The 18,884-nt window shown below is 42.4% G+C and overlaps 5 protein-coding genes across 6 annotated transcripts; 2 read left to right on the plus strand and 3 right to left on the minus strand.

Annotated features, from left to right (window-relative positions):
- Positions 1-1,001: 1,001 nt before the first annotated feature.
- On the minus strand, positions 1,002-6,931 carry LOC108046459 (keratin, type I cytoskeletal 9). 2 transcript variants are annotated; one of them, XM_017126149.1, is made up of 6 exons: positions 6,687-6,931; positions 6,552-6,614; positions 6,072-6,490; positions 5,114-5,188; positions 3,874-5,046; positions 1,002-2,481 (listed from the first exon to the last, which is right to left on the minus strand). In XM_017126149.1, the coding sequence occupies exons 1-6, from the start codon at positions 6,726-6,728 to the stop codon at positions 2,247-2,249; spliced, it is 2,007 nt and encodes a 668-aa protein (XP_016981638.1). In that variant the 5' UTR covers positions 6,729-6,931; the 3' UTR covers positions 1,002-2,246. The 2 variants fall into 2 exon arrangements, with proteins under 2 accessions (XP_016981638.1, XP_016981639.1); XM_017126150.1 differs by lacking the exon at positions 5,114-5,188.
- Positions 6,932-7,348: 417 nt separating this feature from the next.
- On the plus strand, positions 7,349-8,729 carry LOC108046466 (AH receptor-interacting protein). The gene is made up of 3 exons (XM_017126161.2): positions 7,349-7,513; positions 7,668-7,844; positions 7,915-8,729. The coding sequence occupies exons 1-3, from the start codon at positions 7,421-7,423 to the stop codon at positions 8,605-8,607; spliced, it is 963 nt and encodes a 320-aa protein (XP_016981650.1). The 5' UTR covers positions 7,349-7,420; the 3' UTR covers positions 8,608-8,729.
- A 1,176-nt stretch (positions 8,730-9,905) lies between these two features.
- LOC108046465 (BLOC-1-related complex subunit 5) lies at positions 9,906-11,385 on the minus strand. Its single transcript, XM_017126159.2, has one exon. The coding sequence runs from the start codon at positions 11,276-11,278 to the stop codon at positions 10,223-10,225; it is 1,056 nt and encodes a 351-aa protein (XP_016981648.1). The 5' UTR covers positions 11,279-11,385; the 3' UTR covers positions 9,906-10,222.
- Positions 11,386-12,454: 1,069 nt separating this feature from the next.
- Positions 12,455-14,907, plus strand: LOC108046452 (chronophin). Its single transcript, XM_017126139.1, has 3 exons — positions 12,455-12,632; positions 13,138-13,521; positions 14,289-14,907. The coding sequence occupies exons 1-3, from the start codon at positions 12,630-12,632 to the stop codon at positions 14,826-14,828; spliced, it is 927 nt and encodes a 308-aa protein (XP_016981628.1). The 5' UTR covers positions 12,455-12,629; the 3' UTR covers positions 14,829-14,907.
- A 729-nt stretch (positions 14,908-15,636) lies between these two features.
- On the minus strand, positions 15,637-18,287 carry LOC108046451 (4-nitrophenylphosphatase). Its single transcript, XM_017126138.2, has 6 exons — positions 18,111-18,287; positions 17,822-17,903; positions 17,599-17,765; positions 17,093-17,227; positions 16,829-17,036; positions 15,637-16,193 (listed from the first exon to the last, which is right to left on the minus strand). Exons 1-6 carry the CDS (start codon positions 18,117-18,119, stop codon positions 15,850-15,852), a joined length of 945 nt encoding a protein of 314 aa, XP_016981627.1. The 5' UTR covers positions 18,120-18,287; the 3' UTR covers positions 15,637-15,849.
- Between the last annotated feature and the right edge of the window lie 597 nt (positions 18,288-18,884).

Below are 18,884 nucleotides of genomic sequence, written 5' to 3' on the forward strand. Positions count from 1 at the left end.
ATACAAAATGCACTTTGATCAAAGCACTTAAAAAATGGTTTATTATCTGTCGAAATATATAAAGTATAATTTAAGGAAGTTTGAAAAAATTCAAATACATATTTGTATTACTCTACTGCCTTAGCACCCCCAAACGAACGTTTATAGTGAATAAAAAAAACTCCTTCTTTTTCTCACTTGATTCAATTACAAGAACAATTCCATTAGAGCTGTAGAAAACTCGATGCTTATGTCTTGTTAACATTCTTTTAAACATTGATAAGACATCGATGTTTTCCGCCATAGTCATAAAAACATCGATGTCCGTAAAAATCAATCTACCATCGATATCAACGATGTTTTTAGAACATCCGTACTATCGATATTTGGCCGGTCACTATCGTTCTTTTTTCACCTCTAACAAATGGTGGTTGTACTCGGTAGCTGCGGAGCAAGTCCCCACTACCCGTGGAGTGAGTATTGGAAACGTTATTGTCAGCGCTAAGTAAGTATCGGTAAGTATCTCTGCTAACGATGCTAACATGCAAGTTTTTCCATCTCTAACAAGTATTAAAAAAAAATGTTATTTGAACGTTAAAAAATGGGCTCACCAAAAAATCTCACTACAGTCATTACGCACTTTAAACGCAATACAAAATTCAATTTAATCATAGCACTGTGATAAATGTTTACCAATCTAAATTAAGAAAATTTAACAAATCTAAAAATGTATTTATTTGTGATATAATGTCGGGGTTTCTCCATTTGAATATCTCAAATATACTAAACGATTGTGGTGAACTATCAGTTTTAAATAAAAAGTTTTTCAGCAAAAGAGCATAATATTTCATTTGAAAGGAAAATAATTTATATTTCTCATTATACAAAAAAACCTTGAGGTTTTGATAATTACGACGGATGTGACACAAAACTGCAATTCTTGAGCACATTGTCGGATCCCGATTTATTTATTAATTTAATTATTATCCAGCACCTTCCCACATTTGAAATAAAATACTCAGTTTTGTATAATACACTTCGTATAATTTGTATGCAGGTATTATTAAATATATGCAAGTATTTAACACTCGGTGGCATTCGCAGAAGAAGAATGTGGGGTTCGGTGGCGATTTGCAAGCCGTTCATTTTAAAATTGATTCCATAAACTATCATTAGTACAGTGATTCCTCGCACCTCACCCTCCATTCTATTTCTGCGATCGCCACATTTACCATATTTGTACAATCGTATGTATTTTGTGGGTTTTGCTTTGTAAATCTTTTGCTGAATGTTTAGCTCGTACACACTAAAACTATTAAACTGATTTCGTTTGTTGACTAGCAGTTAGTTATTTGCTTTTTGTAAACAGCATAAAATGTAACGCTCTTATTTATATGCCTCTAAATGAACTAAATTATTGCACATTGTATTTAGGATTAGAACATAGTGTGCCACACACCCGATGGTGTGGTTTCTAAAAGATTCCTGCGGGCTGATCCCTCTGGATTGATGTCTCGAATGATATGTACGCTACGCTTTTGACTAATTGGATTTGGGGTCTAAGATCGCTGCCCGAATACTCATGGAGTAAAATTTTGCCATAATTCATATTAATAAGTAGTTGCAGTGATGGGAGCTGCCTATATGTAGGTACTTTTCACCGCACCTAACTACAATAAACTTGCATTCGTTATTAAGGTAAGAAATTTGATCAATAAGGTAATATTTTTTAAATAATAATAACTACAATTCGTTATTAAGGTAAGAGATTTGATCAATATGGTAATGCTTGTTAAATAATAATAATAATATCTGGGTAATGTCAACATTATTTCGAATCCGAAAAGTACATTTCCCATCACTGCATTTAATTACACCGTGTTACACCAAAAATGTACATTAATGAGGGTATACTTTTCTAAAAGAAATCGCTGTCATGAATTGAATAAAATTCTTATAATTGTAAATTTGATTACAAATCGGAATACTTTCACTTTGCAATATTGTTTAAAAATATAAAGTGAAGGAATTTCAAAAACACAAATCCATTCGCCTCTTAATGAGGTTACAAAATGATCAAAATTTAAATTTTTTCAACTTTTTTCTCATTACATACGGAATATGCTCAATCTTTTAGAAAAGTATCTTTTCATTAATGTTAACAATATAAAGGTCAAATTTTTTAACACAGTGTTTAATGTGTTTTTGTGTGAGAGAGTTTTGGTGTTTGTGATTTGCTAATTATAAATAGGTTTTTCGCTGTCGTTTCAAAACAGCAATGCTCCAACCACATTGAGAGCCTGATGGTGTTGTTGCTTTTGTTGTTGTTGCTGCTGCTGCTGTTGTTGTTGTTGTGGGTGTGTGTGTGTGTGGAACATGCTTGGTGTGGTTGTTGGCGATTTAAGTTCCTCCACTATAATGGCACCGTTCTCGTCCACCGTGTGATTTAAAAGTAAATTCTCAACCTGCTCATCGGATAGTAACTCTTTTGGCTCTGAAGATCTGCAAAGTTAGGTTTTAAAATATTTAAATATAGTTGCTTTGGTATGTGGAAGCTGATAAAACACACAACTGAGACTCGACAGAGATTGGGAGATGATCATATTGGAGGGACAGGAAAGGGAAACAAATACAAGGACTAGCACGTACAAACAATACAGTCGAGATTGCCGACTAAATAATACCCGGTACTCCTATATTTACAGTGGCTAACAAATAACTTTTAAAAAGATTCATATTCATATATGTATAACTTCACTGGCATTTTCTATTTTACACTGCTTGTTGGTGATTACTAACAAACCATTTTGAAAATATAAACTTTATGACACAGACATGAATTCAAAACTTTTGTTTTTAAAAGATCAATCCTGGAACCTCAGGAAGGTGATTCTTTTTTTTAGTAGTTACCTAAACCTTACAATGTTTTATTTAGCTAAAGTTTTTAGATATTGCTTATATATTTAAAAATATATAAATCCTATACCTGTACTTTTACTTTCGAATAAATTGTAAGAAACTAAACTCTGTTGAGAAAACTGATGAAAATATGCGGCTTAAAACTACTACTATTAGTTTAGCATGAGGACGAGAAAATGGACCTTAATCATAAAACTTTCTAGTAAATTTAATTCACTTGAAAGGGTATCGAAATTTCCTAATGGCTAGATTTATGCGAAAGTTTAATGGTGATATCTTAAAGATACCTTTTCAGATTTGAAAACTAGAGTACTGGGTATTCAAAACAGGCACATTCAATTAGACAGAGACTGTGAGTTATGGCTTAGAGGGAGATGGCAATGGTGTGATACCAATTAAAGGCGGTTAAAATGCGAGAAAAGTAACATTTAAAGCTAAAAAACGGAGTTGAAACAAACACAACAGATATTTCTCGATTTTGGTTAATGCGTTTTTGAGCAGTACATACAGAATATTTTTTTGTGGTTAAAGCGAGTGTGCATTCGTGCTGTTGTTGTTGTTGTTGTTCTTGTTGTTGCTGTTGTTGTTTTAGCTGATATTATTATTATTGTTGTTGATGTTGTAGTTGTTGTTGTTGCAGTTAGTGGTGATATATATATAAAATTTGAAAGAATCAAAGTAGCAAAAGCAGAGACCAAATGAAAGCAGCCAATTTCGTATTAGAATTATCAATTATTAAATTTTGCAGTAGTTCTTGTAGTTTGGTTGTTGCTAAGATGGGTGCAAAAATTGCGCTGATCATCGCTAGTTAGTTGGGGTTTAGTATACGTGGCAATGATTAATCAATTTCGATATCAAATTCGGTTTCAAATTCGGATTCAAATTCGTATTCAAATGAGCTTGGTGAGGCGGCTCTGCAGCGAGTTGAGCAGACTGCGACCGCCACTTTTCGGCCCATGACCACCGTCTACTGACCTGCTGAAGAGGAAAAAGTCACCGGCACCGCCTCCAGAGCTGGAACCCGAGCCGGAGCCACTGCATCCGCCGGCTGATCCGCCACTGGCGCCGCTGGCCACTGCCACTGCATCCGCCGTGCCGCCCAGGAGCGCCTCCCCCTCGGCACCGCTTTCGCCGCCCATCTCCGACTCGCTGTTGCGCCGCTCCAGGCTGCGACCCACCTTCTGGAAGCCGTAGCTGAACACGTCCTTCACCTTGTCCCCGGCATCGATCAGCAGGTCCAGGCTCTGCCGCCGCCCGCTGCCCTTGAAGCTGTTGGAGCGGGACAGCCACTGGCTGAGGCTCTGCTTCCGGCTCATCTGCTGGCCACCAACGCCGCCACTGGACGCACTGCTGTCGTCCTGGAATATGGTCGTGCAGGTCACCTTGCGCTTCGGTTCGTCCGACGACGAGGTCGAGTGCTGCGACTGGGCATCCGCGTCCAGATGATTCCTGCCCAGGCCCAGGCCTCCGCCCGCGATGCCGCCCGAACCCTCCAGTCCGTGCTGGTCGAGCAGCGACTGGTTGGAGTAGCTGGAGCTGGTGCTGTCCGAGTGCGACAGCCGTATCTCCGTCCACTGCTCAATGTCGTTGTCCGCCGGAGCGCCCGTGGTCGAGGCGTTGGCGGAGGCTGAGGCGCTGGCCGATGCGGATCCCGAGGCCAGGGAGCCGCTGCCCGACTTCACCTCGTAGGGGGCGTGCAGGCCCAGCGGACCCAGACCGCCCTCCCCGTCCGCCGCACTCGTGCTGGCCGACTTGTGCATACCGCCGGCCAGCTTTTGGGGGAAGGTGAGCACCGCCTCGAAGTCCGTCAGCAGGTGGGGGCACTCGTGGCCCAGGCGCTCCGGCATCCGCAGGTACTCCTCCTCCTCCACCGCCTCCGCCTCCGCATCCTCCTCAGGCTGGCCTTGCGTGGCCGACGCCAGCGTGTCCACCGCATCCAGGTCCACCTGGCGCAGCATGGCCTCGTAGTTGAGCAGGTTGTTGCGCTGCTGGCGCTGCCGGTGAATGTCCTCGGATATCTGCTCCAGGTTCTTCAGCGCCTCGTTGTAGGTGAGCTTCGCCGCACTGACCTTCGCCTCCAGCTCGTTCACCCGCGTCTTCTGGGCCTTCAGCAGTCCGTTGTAGTTCGCCCGCGTCTCGTAGTACGGCCTGCGGTGCGAGGGATTCCACGGGATTAGTGGCGATGCGTGGGCCTGGCCAGAGGGGCGATACTCACGAACAGAGGGTACAATACAAAGCGTGCATAATGCTAAAATATCTCAACAAAAGTAAATTGCGCTTGAGCTGCAATCTAAAAGAAGGGAAAAGAACGGAAGAGAGAGCAGTCCGCGGGGAAAGTACGGATCCGAAAATAAAATAAAAAGTATAAACAAATTGGAATCAGAATCAAATAAATAAAAGAAAAACTTAAAAACCGAAAGTTTTAAATCAATAAAAAGCATAACTTCGACAAAGAGCCGAAGTTTGAAATTCCAATAGGTGTTATTTTCATACCGGAAGTTCAAATGTTTCAATTATACATAATTCATACGTCTGTTATTCCTAATTTATAGAAGTCTTTTTTTCTTTTGTTTATAAAGATATTGCTGTTTTGTTTCCAATAAAAAAAAGGTAAACAAAATGTAATGTAATATTGACTATTTTATAGATTTTATATAGATAGATTTATCCTATTGAACCTTTAATTTGAAGAAGCATATAATTTATAAAATATACAAAATATTAATACTCAAATGTCATAAATTATACAACGATACTAACGAAACTATTGAACTTGATATTAAAATACAAAAGTAATAAATAATATATAAATGCCCTACGTTTAGTTCATTATGCCACCATCTTATGTGATTTATGCATTATAGAAATATCAAGAAAATCAGTACATTTGGTTTGTACTTCAACCGAAATCGAATCGATATGGACATATAATTTAAAGGGTTTTTGTTCGTTTGAAGTTAATTTTCTCAGACGAAAGGCAATAAAGTTTAAATCGATTGGTCAGAGTTGAAGAGTTTTCTGGGGCACCTAGATATGGATCTGTTGCACCCTTGAAAATTGCATGCATATATCTACATATGCTGAGTTGCCAAGTGAGATTTGATATTAGGCTGCTTCATGTTTACCCCCCATACCAAACTATGTAGTTGGGTTAGGAACTCTGGTGACTTTACCTGGAGGCCCTTAGCGCCTGCTTGAGCTGCCCCTGCAGCTTGCCGACCCGGTTGTTGGCCACCTCCAGCTTCAGCTGGCACATCTTGAGGGCGTTGCGGGTGTCGGTGACCTCCAGCTGGGACTGGTTGACCTTGCCGGCGGCGTGGCTGAGCATCTCCTGGCAGGCGGTGTCCAGCGTGGACTTCTCGCCCAGTCCCTGCTCGGCCAGATAGACCATCTCCTTGGCGGCCGCGTGAATGGACTTGGCCTTTTCATGGCTGGCCGCCGCCGTCTGCGTCTCCTTGGCCAACTGGGCGGCATAGATGCGCGACTCGTAGTAGGGTTTGGCCGCATCTATGGAGTTGCCCAGCTTGTGGGCGGCCGCCTTGATCCGCACCACGCTCTCGGCCAGCAGGCGCTTGAACTCGCACTTGGATTCCTTCAATTGTATTGCGAAATAAGTGGTGTGAGTGGACTGGGGGGGAAAAATCAATACTCACATCGAGCTCCACCTCGTAGCGATTGATGTTGTCCGTGGCGGTGTTTAGCTTCTCCAGCTCGACCTGTGCGACGACCGGAGATTAGTGGGGATCTCATGGGTAACCAGGGCGTGGGAATGCAAAATAAATACCCACCTGCACCCGCGGATCCACGGGCGTGTTGCTCTCCGTTGACATGGCTGCCACTTCTGAGGGGGCTCACGCACTGATTTCACACCGGAGCTGGGGCAGCGGACGCAGTGCAGCACACGGACAGCGGGTTCGGAACTGGAGCGGGAGTGGGTCACTTGCTGCTGCTGCCAATTTGATTCATTTCATTCTTTAATTAACTTCATTTTTTTGCGCACTAAAAAGCTCTGTCAGCTGTGAAAATGTATCGACTTATCGATTTTATTTAACATTCGGTCAACAGTTTCGTTAAGACTGAGGTTAGCAATTACTTACTCCGCATTTATCCAGTACAGGCACCAGTTTATTTGCTTTTTTGTGATGGCAGAACATGGATGATGCCCTGCCAATCGTTTTGAAAATATCACTTGCTGCTGCTGCCAATTTGATTCATTTCATTCTTTAATTAACTTCATTTTTTTTGACAGCTAACAGCTCTGTCAGATGAAAAAATGTATCGACCTATCGATTTATTTAACAGTCAGTCAACAGTTTCGTTAAGTTTCAATGGTTGAGCGGGGACTCACCCCACGTTTAGCGAGTACATATACCATTAGTGATGGCATAACCTCGATGATGTCCAGCTAATCGTTTTGAAAACATCAACAACATCGAAGTTTTGCCACCACTAATAGTTTGTTCCAATTTTTTTGCGAAGCAAGTTGTGTTGATACCACATAAATAAACCCATCCTAGTGCAGATGCAGGCTCGCAGCAAGTCCGAGATGAAGCCCATACGGAAGGAGATCCTCAATCCGGGCAACGCCTACATCGAGCTTACCCCGGGCACCAGGGTGAGTCGCTAAATCCGCGGTATTGTTGCAGGAGCAGGGATTGTCCAATTGGGAAATTCAGAAATTGAGAAATTGGGCCAAGGCCATTCAAGTGGGCGTTCGCCGTTGGGTGGTTCACACATTCTCATCCCCATCCCCATGGCCTGCATTCCAGGTTAAGTTCCACTTCCAGACGCGCAGGGCTGGCGAGAGCCGCATCATCGACGACAGCCGCAAGATGGAAAAGCCCATGGAACTCGTCCTGGGCAAGAAGTTCAAGCTGGAGGTCTGGGAGCTGATTGTGCAGCAGATGTCGCTCAACGAGGTGGCCAAGTTCACGGTGCACAAGTCGGTAAGTGTGTGAAAGGCGGACCTCTGCCCGATCCCATCTGACCTAATTTACCATACTCCTGCGCCCGCAGCTCTGCGCCCAGTACCCATTCATCTCGAAGACGCTGCGGGACATTGGCAAGAAGCCCGAGGAGCGACGCCACTGCTGCGGGATGACGCTGCAGAACGAGGGCATTGGGTACACCGACCTGGACGAGCTGCTGCAGCATCCCGCCGAGCTGGAGTTCATCATCGAGCTGATCTCCATCGAGCTGCCCGAGCAGTACGAGAAGGAGCGCTGGCAGATGTCCGACGACGAGAAGATGCTGGCCACCAGCACGCTGCGCGAGCGGGGCAACAACTTCTACAAGGCGAGCAGGTTCTCGGAGGCGGAGACCTGCTACCGGGAGGCGGTGGGCATTGTGGAGCAGCTGATGCTGAAGGAGAAGCCCCACGACGAGGAGTGGCAGGAGCTGGCGGCCATCAAGACGCCGCTGCTGCTCAACTATGCGCAGTGTCGCCTGATCGCCGGCGATTTTTATGCAGTGATCGAGCATTGCAACGAGGTGCTCACCCTGGATCCGCGCAACGTGAAGGCACTGTTCCGGCGGGCCAAGGCCCATGCCGGCGCCTGGAATCCGATGCAGGCGCGGCGAGACTTCCTCGACGCCCTGGCCCTGGATGCCAGCCTCAAGACGACCGTGTCCAAGGAGCTGAAGTCCATCGAGGATCAGCAGCAAGCCCGTAACGTCCAAGACCGCATTCACATGCAGAAGCTGTTCTAGAACATAAGTTGCGTCAACGTGCTGCTCATGCTGCTTGTCTATTGGAGCAGCTACCTGCAGCGCTAGCAGTACCTGTCCCTTCCCCCAATCCTCTCGCTGGCCGTCACCTTTGCGCACGGCCTTGTGCTGCTCTGCTCGCTGGCCAACTTGTTCCTCTGCTGCTGGACCCTCAAGAAGCTGCTGCGGGCCCTGCAGCGGGCTAAGCCGGCTGGTGGGGCGCAACACAATCAACCCAGGTACCATCTCGTTCTGTGAGAGCTGCATTTCGGAGCACCATGCCCCATACTCATCCTCCGCCCCGGATCGTTCGCGGGACTAGACAACGTGTAATGTTCTATCGCCAGATGCATGGGTGCATCTGGAATATGTGATGTATGTTGTCACGTAGCGTTTACCAAAACATGAATCAAATGTTCCACATTTGTTGTCCATAGTCGTATGTATGTATGTATGTATCTACTATGTATCTCTATATGCGATATGTACTCGTAGCTAGAATCTACTCTAAATCTAGACAAATTGTATAATTGTAATAAATGTGCTTTTGATGCTGTCTAATTGTTAAACGTAGTTGGAGACTTTGTTGTATTTACATTATGCGGTAAGCATGCGTAATAATATGCATTAGCATAAGATATTGAATTGTGTAGGGTGCTAACACTACTAGTATAATTTGTATAAAATAAATAACCGTATATCTATACGCTTTAGTTGGACAAAACCATTGCGAAGCATTTGCATTTCACAAGTCTGCATTTTTATAAAGGCTTATCTTGTTTATGGGTTTTTAAAGATAATAATAATGAGTTCATATATGGTTTTGTGGTTTGTGGTTAACTGCCAAGTAAACAAGCTCTGACCGAAATAAAATAATGACATTTACGAAGAATTATATGAAATACTTTCAAATATAAACTGATATATGAATTTCTTGAATTTAACTAGTTTTTACGCCCTTTTATTGAGGGTTTTAAAAATTAAGCATATAAAGTATATATTTAATTTCCAACTGTATAAATTATATCCTTTGATTATCCTTTTTTTTTATATATTTTGTGTAGGTTTTAAATGAACCACAATTTTTAAAAATGACACAAGAAGGAGTCTAGCGTGCTCCACCTTTAAAAAGTATTGTATGTCTTGGATTATTTAATTCTTACTAAAATGGATGTTATATTAAATCACTCCTTTTTTAGTTCTGATCTAAGAAATGGAACTCAAAGGAGGGGAAAGCGCTGTTTGATTTAAGCACAATGATTGAATTGTAGGTGAATGTTGACAATGCAAAGTTCGTACCATTCCGTATCCAATATTTATATTTTTTAGCTTCTATATGTTCCGAGATGTCGCCGTTAATCAAGTTTATCTAGATCGATATTGACGATCTTGTGCGGAAAAACTCAAACATCAACCTGATATTATTATTATTATTAATACAGACAGAAAAGAAGCTTAATTATTAAGTTCGATTTACTAATTAAAAATCACGATTAAGCGGCGTCGTTAACGAGTATTATACACAATAAATACATGAAGATTAAGAACTAAGAAAATCTTTGGAGACCAATCAGTAAATGGGGGGATCCGGATCCGGATTCGGATAAGGTTTTGGATCCTAGAGCCGCCACAGCCGGCTGCTGTTGCCCCCGGTGGCGCCCTCGGCCTCGCCGCGCAGCTTGTTGTCGTCGGTGCGCCAGACGAAGGGCTCCAGGCGGTCCTCGTCGTCCAGGAAGTTGTTGATCGCCTCCAAGCTGGCGATGTTCTCGTGCAGCAGCGAATTGCATCGGCTCAGCTGATGGGAGACGCTCCGGATCTTGGCGAACTGCTCGGCATACGAGGCGTACGTCTTCTGCATGTCCACGAATCCGGCGAACAGGGTGGTGATCGAGTTGCTCACCACCTTGGTGCGCTCCACCAGGTGGTTCTGCTCGCTGGCCACATAGCTGGCGCACAGATTGAGGTGCGTCTGCATGCGGGCACATATGTTGACCAGGTGCTGCGAGTGCAGCCGCTCCAGGATTTCCGCGTCGCGCGTATACGTGGCCGAGGTGATGGACTCCCGGAGCACCGGCAGGAACTGCGGTATGTTGCGCAGCCGGGCCAAGTCGGGGTCCACATCTTCGCCAGCATCGCTGGCCCCGGGACGCACGATCACAATGTTGTGACTGGAGGCCGTGGACTGCGGTCGCTTCGGCTTCACCGCACTGGTGATCCCTCCCGGATGGGACTTCCTGGCCGCCGCCCGGCTGGCGCTGCTCTGCTGCAGCATGTGCGCCGGCTTGCTGCGAATCTTGGGCGAGTCGCCGATGGGCCGGTCCGTGTAGGAGACGTACGGCAGGTCGGAGCACACGCTCAGCGGCGGCGAGGGCGGCCTGCTCAGCTCGGAGCCGCCGGGCGAGGCTGCCTCGGCGATGATCTGCTTGCTAGCTATTACAATGCTAGCGGGGCCGGGTACGCCGGGTGTTCCTCCAGGTCCCAGACCTGGGACACCTGCTCCTCCACCGCGATGGCCCACTCCGCGTCGCTTGTTGGCCGCCGCCGTGGCCGCCAGGATCATGGAGCTGCCATCGGCAAAGGATCCAGATCCCGATCCCGGTACCGCCGCCTGTCGCCCGTCGAAGATCTCGTGGCCATCGGCCTCCGCCCGCTGCTGCGAGTGCTCGGCGCCCATTTATCGATTGATTGGTCCGATTGGGGCGCCTCCTCCCCTCCGTGCGAATCCCGAGTACTCCTGGTGGGCAGTTGGCTGGAGACGTCACTGCTGCTGTGCTCGACACAGCTGCAGCCTCATTTTTCGGAATGTAAGCCTCGGATTCGAATATTCAATCGTTTATCAAATGCAAATCCAATTCTGCTAGGAAACAAATCGCAGCCAAATTCCAATAAGATCCTGAAAAATACCAAAGTGCAAGGGTAAAACGCATTAGTGCTTTTCTTGTCGTCAAAAAAAATACCGCTGGCTTGGTATTAAAAGAGCAAAGGTCGGCCGCAACGTTGGAAAATTTAATACTTAGGGGCTTTTTGCTTTTAAATATTTTAGCAATTACAAAAGCAAATTAAATAAATCTAAAAGACAAAAATTACATGATACAATTTTTGTATATATAATTTCGAATATATCTACAATATGGAGCCGCAATTTTATTCCTGACCCATACAAAAATCAGTTAAATTTGCGCTTCTAACCAAAATTAGAATATTCTCTGCAAGAGTACCAAAATAATTTTGTTTCTTATGTTAATCAGTTTTTTCAATCAAAATTGATCAAGTTATAAGCAAATTCCTCAGAGTATTTGAATTTCTAACATTTTGGAAAATTGTATCGGGTCATAATCATATTTTAATTGATTAAATTAACCTTTTACATTTTTGACCTTGTTAAAAATGCCCATGAGTAGATAGAACCAGTTGGGAATTATAGTTTCGATTTCGACTTTTCACTATTTGAAGTTATTAGGTTGAAGACGAGCATATTTTTAATGTCTACATAGAGAGAGCGTCATTGTAGGGTGATTATCTTTATTTTTGTATGGGTTTATTGTTTCATATCATCCAAATAATCCGATAGTCAATAAGCTAGATAAATTAAAAATGTTCCATACTCTCCCATAGTTTTTAAGTAGTTTTGATCACTGATTTTAGCAAAAAGCCTATGCGTATTATTTTAATATTTCGTTCTTGAGTAAGAAGCTTAATTTTAAGGCTATTCTCTGATGCTAGCCTCTGGGGCTTCTCTTTAGAAGCTTTACTGTATAGATAGAGAGTGATCCATAGAGGGGCAGATAAGCGATAAGTTCTCTCTAGCTTCCGTATGGGTTTCGTCAGTTTTGTTGTGGCTGTCGTTCTGGCTGGGATCTTTAACGCCTCGCGACTCTATTTGGGTGCTAATTCAGCAATAGATTTCGGTTTCGGTTTCAGTTTCAGTTTACATGTATTGTTTGCTACAGTAATATTCAGCACCTTTAGTTTGTCGATAGCCGTGATCGCGATAACAACACTTTCCCCCAGAAAAGAGAATTATAATGGTGAGCCAAGACAAAAGTGTTTTTTTTTTAAATCTTATCAAACTATTTTATCGGCCCTCACCTTAAATTATGGATTTTTATGCTCTGTTCGAGCAACATCAGTTTAAACTTGATAATTAAAATAACAAATGTACAAAGACATTTTTTTGGAAAGATATATTTGAAATCGAGATACATAGAAGCATTTGTTCTCAATGAATTTTAAAAGCAAGAACTCGTTGCCAAATTTTAAGCTTTAAAAATTGTCAAAAGCAAGTGTTTTTACAAAGTTCAAGATATTTTCGGAATCAAATTTTTAAATTGGTTAAAAAGTGATATATCATCCGACCAGGATTATAAAATGGTTGATAAATCAGATAGATATAAAAATAAAAGTACTTCACATAAAAAATAAACAAATTAAGGAAAATTAAAATTAAATAATTGACTATTATAATGAGATAATAAGACTATAAAAAAAAATACAAAATATAATATTACATTTTTTTTTTATTATATTTCCTAGGCCAAGCCGCAACACATCCTGCAGCTGAGTGAGGAGCAGCGGCGCAGCTTCGTCGACTCCTTCGACCGGGTGCTGAGCGACATCGACGGCGTCCTGTGGACCATGGAGCACGATGTGCCCCGGGTGGCGGAGGGATACTCCGCTCTGGAGCGGAGCGGCAAGCAGCTGACCTTCGTCACCAACAACAGTGTGCGGACGGTGGAGCAGTGCGTCCGGCGCTTCGCCAAGATCGGGATGCAGGTGAAGCCGGAGCAGATCTGGCATCCGGCGCAGTCCATCGTCAGCTATCTGCGGGGCATTAACTTCCAGGGCCTCATCTACATCATCGCCAGTCCGCCGTTCAAGGCGGTGCTCCGCGAGGCCGGATTCCAGCTCCTGGACGGGGTGAGTGTCATTAAAGACCCAAATTCTAAATTAAATATTAAGCAGTTAATCACTCAAAATGTCCCTGAGGAATCAGGAATTTTTCCAGGGTCTATGTGTTGAATACATTTCTATTTCTTAAAAAGAGTTTTTAGTCAAAAACAGAACAGTTGCCAAAAATACAAGTTTGCATGTCTAGTCTGTAACTTGATTTATTTCTATTTAAATGGGTTAATTATTTCACATTTATATACATTTTTGTTAAAATAAAAATAGTTAATATTAATTTTTAAAATTTACATAAATATGTAGCTTTCAAGTTATTTAGGAAAAACGAGTTAAATGTTTCAAGACTTCGAAACATATCTTAGACAACATTTTAGACCGTTAAGCTTCAAAAATGAGTGAAAATAATTATAAAAATTCAAAATTTAAATTTAGTGTAAACGTCTAACTTGCGCAAATAGGGACCAATAAAAGGTTAGTCATACAAATCGCTGAATTTATAATTATATCTTTATTTACACATTATTAGCTTGGTAAAATGATTATATTTAGTTATAATTTATATGCAACAGTCCCATAGTTATAGCTTCTATTTGAATTAAAAAGAAATAAGAATTAGTTTACACTTGATTGTATAAACATCAAGTAATAATTGTTACTTTTAAGGATTTTGCTCCTGATACGTTTGTGGCGTATACTCAAATATCATTGATACCATTGATTGAAAAAATAGCTAAAACTATTGTTTTTCTATATTAATCAATCTAAAATATTTGCTGCAGCCCAACGAGTTCATCGAGGAGAACTACGAGAGCCTGGCCAAGCACATCTTCTGCAAGCAGCCGGTTCGCGCCGTCGTCATCGACGTGGACTTCAACCTGACCTCCCCGAAGATGCTGCGGGCCCACCTGTATTTGAGGAACCCGGAGTGCCTGCTGATCGAGGGCGCCTCCGATCGCCTGCTGCCGGTGGCCAAGGGGGTGAACATCATCGGACCCGGACTCTTCTCCTCCATCCTGGAGGAGGCCAGCGGCCGGGAGCCCATCCTGCTGGGCAAGCCGGGCCGCCAGCTGGGCGAACTGATCGTCGGGCACTACAAGATCGACCGGCCCAGCCGGGTCCTCATGGTCGGCGACATGCTGGCCCAGGACGTGGGCTTCGGCCGCCAGTGCGGCTTCCAAACGCTGCTCGTCCTCTCCGGCGGCTGCACCCGGGAGCAGCTCCTGGCCGAGACGGATCCGCGCCACATTCCGGACTTCTATGCGGACAGCATGGCCGATGTGGCCCAAATCCTTGGTGGGGGACCCAGGTCGCATGTCTAGTCGTTCACCGCCACAATTATTGCTATCCTTATAACACCGTATTTTATTCGTTACCTGAAATATAACTCACTCTAACAAACCACACTAGAATATTTACTAATTGGGAATTCTCGGAAATGGATTTTTAGGATATATATATATCAGATACATATCATGGTTTTTGAATTATCATTGAAAAACTTAAAATTTAAACATTATTAAAAATTATTTCAAAACAATGCTATTGAAAAATCTAGTTCCTAGAATTAATGTTAATAAAATATTTTTTATTGGTTGCAATGTTTAACTTGCAACATCTATTTTCTACATAATAGATTCCAAGAAACCTCGGAGAAGTATCTTTGGCTAAAAATTGTTAGCTTTCTGAAGGTTTATTTTGAAATTTACCCTTAATGATCCGAATTAAACGAACGCCTAATTATTCAGAAGTGGAGGAACGTAGCATACGGACAACAAAGTAATTTAAAAACAAATGTTGATTTAAACAGTTTAATTCATATATATGAATTTATTTTTTATCTAATAAATTATATTTTACTTTTTTTCATTAGCATTGCTTTTGATAATTATTTTTTCAAATGCTAATGAAAAGCTTACTAAAGTATAGCTACTTTTAGTATTGAAATTTACATATGTAATTACACGTCATCTGAAATAAATGTGCCTCACTCCAGACACTATAATACTTAGAATTTTGGGATTCCCGTATATTCAAGATAAGAAAGATAAACATAGTGATGTATAAAGATAGGTGTATAGTCATCACAATGTGTAACACCGATTTGTATACTATAAAAGTCAAGCGGAATGGACATGCTGACAAATCATCACCGTATTTTATTCGTCGTTTGAAATATAACTCACTATTTGCAAAAAAAAACAAGATTTCTTAGAACTACAGATAGATTGGGTATTCCTATAAATGGAAAAGTAAAACACTTTTTGTCACTGCCTGCTCCCCAACAACCGCAATATACATATATGTGCCGGTAGATTAGTGTATCAAACACTTGAAGGGCTATCAAGTTGAAAGTGCCGAGTAAGAATTACTCGGTTGCGGTTTATCGGGGGCCATCTCGCCCAGGCAATCGACCAGGTAGTCGGGCATCTGGGGATGGCCATCCGGAAGTTGGTGCACGTCCTCCAACTTGGTGCCGCCTGTGAGGACGAGGAGGGTCTGGTAGCCACTGGTGCGGGCGAATCCAATGTCGCTGGCCAGGCTGTCGCCCACGAAGAGCACGCGGCTGGGCGGGATTCCCGGGTGGCGGTCCAGCAGCAGCCTGCGCAGATCCTCTCCCGGCTTGCCCAGAGTGGTGGGCTGACGGCCCACGGATTGGGCCACCACATCGATGAAGGCTCCAGGTCCTGTTTGCAAAGAGAAGGAAAACAAATCGCTATGAGTGACTTCTCCGATTCCCACTTTTTCTGTTTCCCATTTGATTATATTTCGATTTGTCAGATTTCTTTTTTCAAAACTTAGTTTATTGTTTGGTTAATTTTTTTGTAATTTTTGAAATTTTCGAAAAAGGACCTTGCCACTTTTCTGCAAGGTCATTTTTTCAACTTTTTTCACAGAAATCCGATTTCAAAATGACAAACCTCCAAAAGCTTGTAGTTCAACTCTCTAAAAATCTGTATTCAAATCTTGATTTTAAATTTTTGGCCGATGTTTTGTCACTTTTTATGATTTTCGAAAAATGGCTTTGCAGAAAAACTTTTAAGCCCATAACTTTCTTCACTGAAATCCGATTTCAAAGTGGTATACCTCTAAAAACTTGTGGATTAATTCCCTTAAAATCTGCGTTCAAATCTTGGTTTGTAATTTTTGTCAATTATTTTTTCATGTTTTATGATGTAACCCCCTACGAAATTGCTTGCAGAAAAGTGACCTCAAACCTGCACTTTTAACGCCATAACTTTTCCCACAGAAATCCGATTTCGAAGTGGTATGCCTCTGAAAACTTGTGGTTCAATTCCCTAAAAATGAGTTAAAAACTCACCTATAATCTCGCCCTTTCCAAAGGGTATTAGGGCATCTGCAGCTCCGGCCAGGAAAAGGCAGTTGGGATTCTGCAGTTGGACTTGGGCGCGCATCATCTTTGCCGCCGACAGGTTGAAGTCCACATCGATGATGACGGCCTCCACCGAGTCGCCGCCGAAAATGGCCTCGTGGAGATCCTGGAGGCTTGTGATGATCCCGGTCCCGTTCTATTGAGATTCCTTGAGGTCATCAATTAGCTTACGTCTACTTTTTGCTCACCCACTTCTTTGGTCATCCGAAAACCGGCATCCTCAAGGACTTTCTTAAAAGGGGGCGTGGCCAGGCAGTAAATGAGTCCCTGGAAGTTAATGGACTTCAAATGATCGCAGATGGTTTGCGCAGGATGAACGATTTGATGCTGGTAATTAAAAAAGAATGGACAACAATAATAGGCTTATTAACTTTTAGTTAATAAAGTTGCCCAACTTAAAGTCGGTTTCTTTATTACTTGTAAGTCCACTGATACACAAAAATATATTAAAATATGTAGATATTGCCATTATAAATAGCTCCTAAGAAAAATGATATATGTGCCTAGTTTATACGGTAAAAGATCTGTTACGAGATGTGTTTTTTATTTATGATATTTATATATATTTCCTTCTTTACACAATAATAACACTTTTAAACTTGACTTGAGCTTCACTTTATAGGTCACAAATAGTAATACGAAATTTAAAATTTTCATATACAACTTTTTGTATTTCCCATCAAAACTAGATCACTCACCTCATCGATCTTAAGTTGGCCCTGTTTCTCAAACTTCTCGATGTGCTCTTTCACCGAGCTGATGCTGTTGTTGGTCACAAAGGTCACCTGCTTGCCAAGATGGGCCAAATGGGCCAGGGCATCGGCGGAGCCGGGTATAAAATCCCGCAGGGGATACCAAACAACTCCTAAAACGAGAAACGCAAATGGAGATCTCCATAAAGTGAGGCAATGCATCACTCACCATCGCAATCGCAGAAGACCAAATCAAATGAGTCGAAGAACTCATCGCGCTCCTTTTCGCTCATCGTCTTAAGATGTCTGGCCTGGAATAACAATAATTAAATAAAAATTAAACATTTAACATGTCTCAGATATTAGAATATTAAGGAATTTAATTATAATTCTCCAAATCTGTTCTATAATTAAAAATCTAGGTGTGGAAAACGGATCTAAATAACTAAAGATCGGCTTATCCAACCAGATCATGTTACTGATATCTGTTCTTATATTCCGCCTTCCATTCTACCCACCGAACTCATTTCGTGTGATGGAGAAGCGACACAAATCCGGATCAAGAAGAGGGGTTTCTACGGGACTCCTCCGATTGCTCAGCTCAAAGTTCCAGTCCAGCGGTGCGACAACCACATTGCCGGCGACAGATTTGTAACTAAGTCCACCGAGACGAGTGTGCCAATCTGGAAGACCCAGCCGGAGAGAATAGCTGCCTCTGGGGGATGCGATCGGGGATTGCATTACACATTTCAAATTACATTAGACCAGCGACCAGTTTAGCATGCCCTAGTCCGACCTGTTCAGATTGGGGGCGAGGTAAGTGGCTCACACTGCACGGAAAAATAGTCTTGTATGCTTACTAAATCGCTCACAGAACCAACATTCGATTTAAACATTTTTTTATAATTTAAAATTACTTTTTTAGGGCTCCGTATTCATGCTACCGAAATTGCTTTCAAAACCATTTTGTTAGCCAGAGATTTTTTTGAACAGATATTTGTAAATAATGCAATAAATAAATATAAACATACAACAAAAAAAATTTTGAACAAAGGTATTTATTGTATGTTAAATTCGTGCAAAACCATAGGGGAATCTTCTCTATAAAAAACAATGACGGTAAATTCATAACTGTCTGTCTCTGTCTTTGTAGTACCTTCATATGATTGCCTATTTTTCGGATATTTTTTGATATTTTTTTTAAAATTGTATTCCATGAATTTTGATCGTCTGTCCAATAGTACCCTCCTTTTATTGCATTTAATAGATTATTTCTTTACTTTAAACTGCTT

This window comes from Drosophila rhopaloa, unplaced genomic scaffold (assembly GCF_018152115.1).
Source record: "Drosophila rhopaloa isolate 14029-0021.01 unplaced genomic scaffold, ASM1815211v1 contig_3, whole genome shotgun sequence".
Lineage (NCBI taxonomy): Eukaryota > Metazoa > Arthropoda > Insecta > Diptera > Drosophilidae > Drosophila > Drosophila rhopaloa.

Coding starts and splice junctions, on each gene's coding strand:
- LOC108046466 (XM_017126161.2), top strand. CDS start 7,421: ATGCAGGCTCGCAGCAAGTCCGAGATGAAGCCCATACGGAAGGAGATC. Junction 7,514..7,667: donor AGCTTACCCCGGGCACCAGG/GTGAGTCGCTAA, acceptor CCTGCATTCCAG/GTTAAGTTCCACTTCCAGAC. Junction 7,845..7,914: donor AGTTCACGGTGCACAAGTCG/GTAAGTGTGTGA, acceptor CTGCGCCCGCAG/CTCTGCGCCCAGTACCCATT.
- LOC108046465 (XM_017126159.2), bottom strand. CDS start 11,278: ATGGGCGCCGAGCACTCGCAGCAGCGGGCGGAGGCCGATGGCCACGAG.
- LOC108046452 (XM_017126139.1), top strand. Junction 13,522..14,288: donor GATTCCAGCTCCTGGACGGG/GTGAGTGTCATT, acceptor TATTTGCTGCAG/CCCAACGAGTTCATCGAGGA.
- LOC108046459 (XM_017126149.1), bottom strand. CDS start 6,728: ATGTCAACGGAGAGCAACACGCCCGTGGATCCGCGGGTGCAG. Junction 5,189..6,071: donor CAGGCGCTAAGGGCCTCCAG/GTAAAGTCACCA, acceptor CCCTTCTTTTAG/ATTGCAGCTCAAGCGCAATT. Junction 5,047..5,113: donor TTGTATTGTACCCTCTGTTC/GTGAGTATCGCC, acceptor CTCGCACCGCAG/GCCGTACTACGAGACGCGGG.
- LOC108046451 (XM_017126138.2), bottom strand. Junction 17,228..17,598: donor GCCAACTTAAGATCGATGAG/GTGAGTGATCTA, acceptor TTTAATTACCAG/CATCAAATCGTTCATCCTGC. Junction 16,194..16,828: donor TGGAAAGGGCGAGATTATAG/GTGAGTTTTTAA, acceptor CTTTGCAAACAG/GACCTGGAGCCTTCATCGAT.